General features: G+C 36.8%; 1 gene segment (V, D, J or C); it reads left to right on the forward strand.

Annotated features, from left to right (window-relative positions):
- The first annotated feature begins 1,289 nt into the window (after window positions 1-1,289).
- LOC118804942 lies at window positions 1,290-3,741 on the forward strand. The segment is given in 3 exon segments: window positions 1,290-1,322; window positions 2,042-2,144; window positions 3,376-3,741. Coding segments are annotated over 3 exon segments (453 nt in total).
- The last annotated feature ends 409 nt before the right edge of the window (window positions 3,742-4,150 follow it).

Here is a 4,150-nt window from a genome sequence, read left to right on the forward strand (position 1 = left end):
TCCGCTGCTGATAAACAGCATTTTTAGAATTTTGCTTACTGATACTGATCTGAAGACGACTGTTACTGTCACAAACATTGTCTGAGTGTGTGTAGTTTTGCATGCACAGTTCTGCTCTTTGTCTCGTGTCTTCATCTCCCTTCAACACCTGCAGTAGAGCTCGATACAGAGAGAGGTTTTTGTATGATGCTTTTTTACTGTGTGATCACTGTAGCACTATATACCCCCATACAGTAATAATCTCCTGCATCCTCAGGCTGCACTCCACTGATGGTCAGTTGAAAGTTAACCCCTGAATATGAACCACTGAATCGTTCTGGAACTCCAGACTCACGTCTGTTTGCCTTATAAATCAGGAGTTTAGGAGCTTCTCCAGATTTCAGCAGGTACCAACTCATATCATCACCAACTCCACTAGTTCCAGTACAGCTAATAGAGACACTCTTTCCTGCTTGACCAGACAGAAATTCAGGAGACTGAACCTCTTGATGGGAAACTGAAGGAAGAAAAACAAATACCTAACATGAGAATGAATATAATCTGAAAAATGGTAAAACAGTGTTTGTTGTGAATTTACATTCTTATCAGACTCAACACTTCAGAAGAGTGTAGAAATAAATGTGCTCTCACCTTGAGGAAAGAAGGTCAGTGTGGTCAGCAGTAGAATCAGTGTGGTCATCATTGTGCTGTGTGTGAGTGAGTCTGAAAGGACTGAAGTCTCCAGTGTTGATCACACCAGCTCTCTTAAAGTGTGTGGAGCTGTGATCATGCAAAACCCTCTTCTATCAGCTGCACTTCCTGTCTTTCACATCCAGTAAAGTTTAGAATTTTTTTAAAATATGAATAGCATTTGTCCTTTTTATTTCCTCAAGATGTTTTGAAAATAATTTTGAAAAAGTTTTTAAAGCTGATTTATCTGTTTTGTTTTTCACTTTTTCTTTTCACTTTCATAGATGTGTGTTTTGCTCAGGTTATAGCAATTATGGCAACATCTGTCACTGAATACGAGCTTCCTGCTGATAAAAAAGCAGCTAACAAATACAAAAAAAAAATAATAAATACAATCTCAAACATCATCGGTACTTAAAGAACTGAAAAGAATTTTAAATATGGCATTACTAGTGAATTGTGTCTGTGTGTCAAAATAGAATAATTTATATTGTGTATCATCAAAATCTCTTTCAAAATGAAGATATCATTTTTTGCTGTATTATCCACCCCTAGGCAACAGGGACTTTTCCAGAGCTATTCACTCAACTACTTTTCACATCTGCAGTGAAGTGCCCCCAATGTTTGAGCTGCCTCGAGCCTTGTGGTCTGTGGTCCCCCCTCTCTGGCAGCAAGAGGCCACTGGTCACTGGCCTGGTCAGTAATCCCACCCTGCATATGATGTCTCTTACTGTTTATTTCCCTCTGTCTATCTCTCTCTCTCTCATTTCTCCCTCACCAAGACCTCAATACTTCAAACAGTAGGGGGCAATAAACTGTCACAAACTTCATCTTCACAGCAGAGTTCAGCTTGTTGCATCTATCAGAATCTGTCTGGAGGTTTTTGGATGGTGAGTCAATGAGATTCACTCTTAGGCTTTTTGGAGGAGGATGCAAACTCAGTGTTGGAACTAAATGAAAGATGTGACTTAAATTTCAAGGTACTAAAAAAATTATATTTAGAAATAAATTACAGTAGGAAAAGTGTTAGGTTGGAATGTAGGGTTGGTAAAAGGAAGTGACATAAATCCACTCTAAATTTTAGCTCTAAACTGCATAGAGTTTGTTTGTCTTCTTCTTCTGAAAGCATAAGATTAACACTGTCACTGTCATTTATTGCTTTAACCAATGTGAGAAAAAGCAAGAAGAAAGTATTGTGTAAATGAAAGAAGAAGCATTTCTTTCTTCCTCAAGAAGACAATTAATGCTTTGTAAATGTCTATAAATCATGAATCAGAAACATCATCTGAGATGTGTTTGGGTTTTCTGGTTAATGGAGCTGCTATAAATAATAAATTAGATCATTGTGTGTAGCAGGTTTGAGTTGTTCTAGTTAAACAGTGCAGCTTTAGTGCAGGAGGTTTTTGTACAGACACTGAATGAGGTTGTATCACTGTGGTACACTTTTGGTGGAGGAACTCGACTCTCTGTTGGAAGTAAGTCATTTTCTTGTTATTATACTGTTTAGTTTGGAACAAGAACAAAATGTAATATGGAAATTTTGTCAGTAGTTTAAAGTAAATTAATTTTAGCTATTTTTTTATTTTTGAGTGAAAGTATGCTGTATTTAAGTTGTAGACCATTTACACATGTATTCATTCTTTCAAAGAACCTCTGATCAATGTTTTATTAAAAGCATAATGAATTTCAGTTAATATTCTCTTTGTTCTGTGTTATTAAATATCACAGAAAAAGCTGTAATTGTATGTATTTTCAGTTAATGTTAGTATTTTTACTCTGTAATTGAATACTAAGTGATAAAATGTACAGCCATATGCAAACATTTGAACATCTCTGGCCAAATTACATGGTTTTGTGGATTTTCTAATTTAAAATAAGTAAACACGTCCACTATAGGGAACAAACTTAAGCACAGTATTCTTCTGTAAACTCTTTTAATTTGCTTCTTTATTTATTTCAGTTGCTGCATTGAACATATTGGCAAAAATAATGTATAAAGACCACATTTAATGTTTTATTTTAGTTTCATAAATAAATAAATGTAGTAATTGAGTAATAAAATATTTGGGTTTTTTTTGTTAGTTTGTTTTCTGAAATCCATCCATCCATCATCTAAACCGCTTATCCTTCTGGGTCGCAGTGGGGTGCTGGAGCCTATCCCAGCTGTCATTGGGCGGAAGGCAGGACATACAGGATTATTTCTGAAATAATGCATTTTATTGTTTTTAATTTGTTTAATTAATTTCACTTAAAAAATAAATAAAACATATAATAGGACCAGAGGTGTCTCTGTATAACACTGTTTTTATACAGTGTTTTATTTAGTTTTTCAGTAGATAAACTTTACATTTAATTTTTTTTTCTGTACATAAAAACATTAAATATATTAAAATAGGGCTGTAACTTTTTTAAATTACTTATTATATTACTTATTAAATTACTACAGTCATATTCATAAATAAAAGATTAAACACAGAGAAAACGTTGATTGTTTACTATAAACGGTGAAATGTGTTTGAGTGATCTGCTGCTCTCAGTTCTGCTTTATGAACATAAAGTCTGTTAAAGGGAAGTGAAAGAGTCTCAGAATGACTGATAGAACTGAATATGACTATTTTAGACAACAGAAACTCCTGACTATCATCTCTCTCTCTCTCTCTCTCTCTCTCTCTGTCTCTCTCTCTCTCTCTCTCTCTCTCTCTGCAGGTGATGCTCGGCCCACCCTTACAGTGTTGCCCCCCTCTAGTGTGGAGTTGAAGCAGGGGAAGGCTACACTGGTGTGTTTGGCCAACAAGGGTTTCCCCTCAGACTGGACGCTGAGCTGGAAGGTGGACGGTAACAGCCCGACGTCAGGTGTGAGTGTGAGTGGGGGTGTGCTGGAGAAGGGAAACGGCCTCTACAGCTGGAGCAGCACCCTGAGCCTCACTGAGCAGCAGTGGAGGAACGCACATGCAGTGAGCTGTGAGGCCAGACAGGGCAGCCAAAGCCCAGTCACCAACAGCCTGACCCCACAGCAGTGCTAGTGTTTCTGCTGATGAGCTGCTCAACAGTTTTTCAGCTCAGTTCAGTGCCTGAATGATGTGCTTTACTATATGATTTCAAAATAAAGCTTTTTGAATCAAAACTGTATTGAGAGCTCTGCATTTTATTTGGAGTTATTGTCATGATGATGACAGTAGTGGTCATTATCTGCATTCAAATGAAACTAGAAACCACTTCTTGAATGAGATCACAGTGTTTTTACATGAACCATTACTGATACTGTATTAACTTATTTGAAGTATTCTGTAGTGTTGCAGTTACAGAAACTCTACAGTGTTCTAATCTGTTCAGCTCATGCAAATCTGAGTTTCACCATAAATAGACTCAAACCTCCTGAGACTAAGACAGCTGTGTGTGTTTGCACATCTCAAAAGCAGCTAATGCTTTTTTACTTGCCCCAAAAATGTCCTTGTTTTCTGAGTTCTACATGAGGGGTTCT

This window comes from Colossoma macropomum, unplaced genomic scaffold, assembly GCF_904425465.1.
Source record: "Colossoma macropomum unplaced genomic scaffold, Colossoma_macropomum, whole genome shotgun sequence".
Taxonomy (NCBI): domain Eukaryota; kingdom Metazoa; phylum Chordata; class Actinopteri; order Characiformes; family Serrasalmidae; genus Colossoma; species Colossoma macropomum.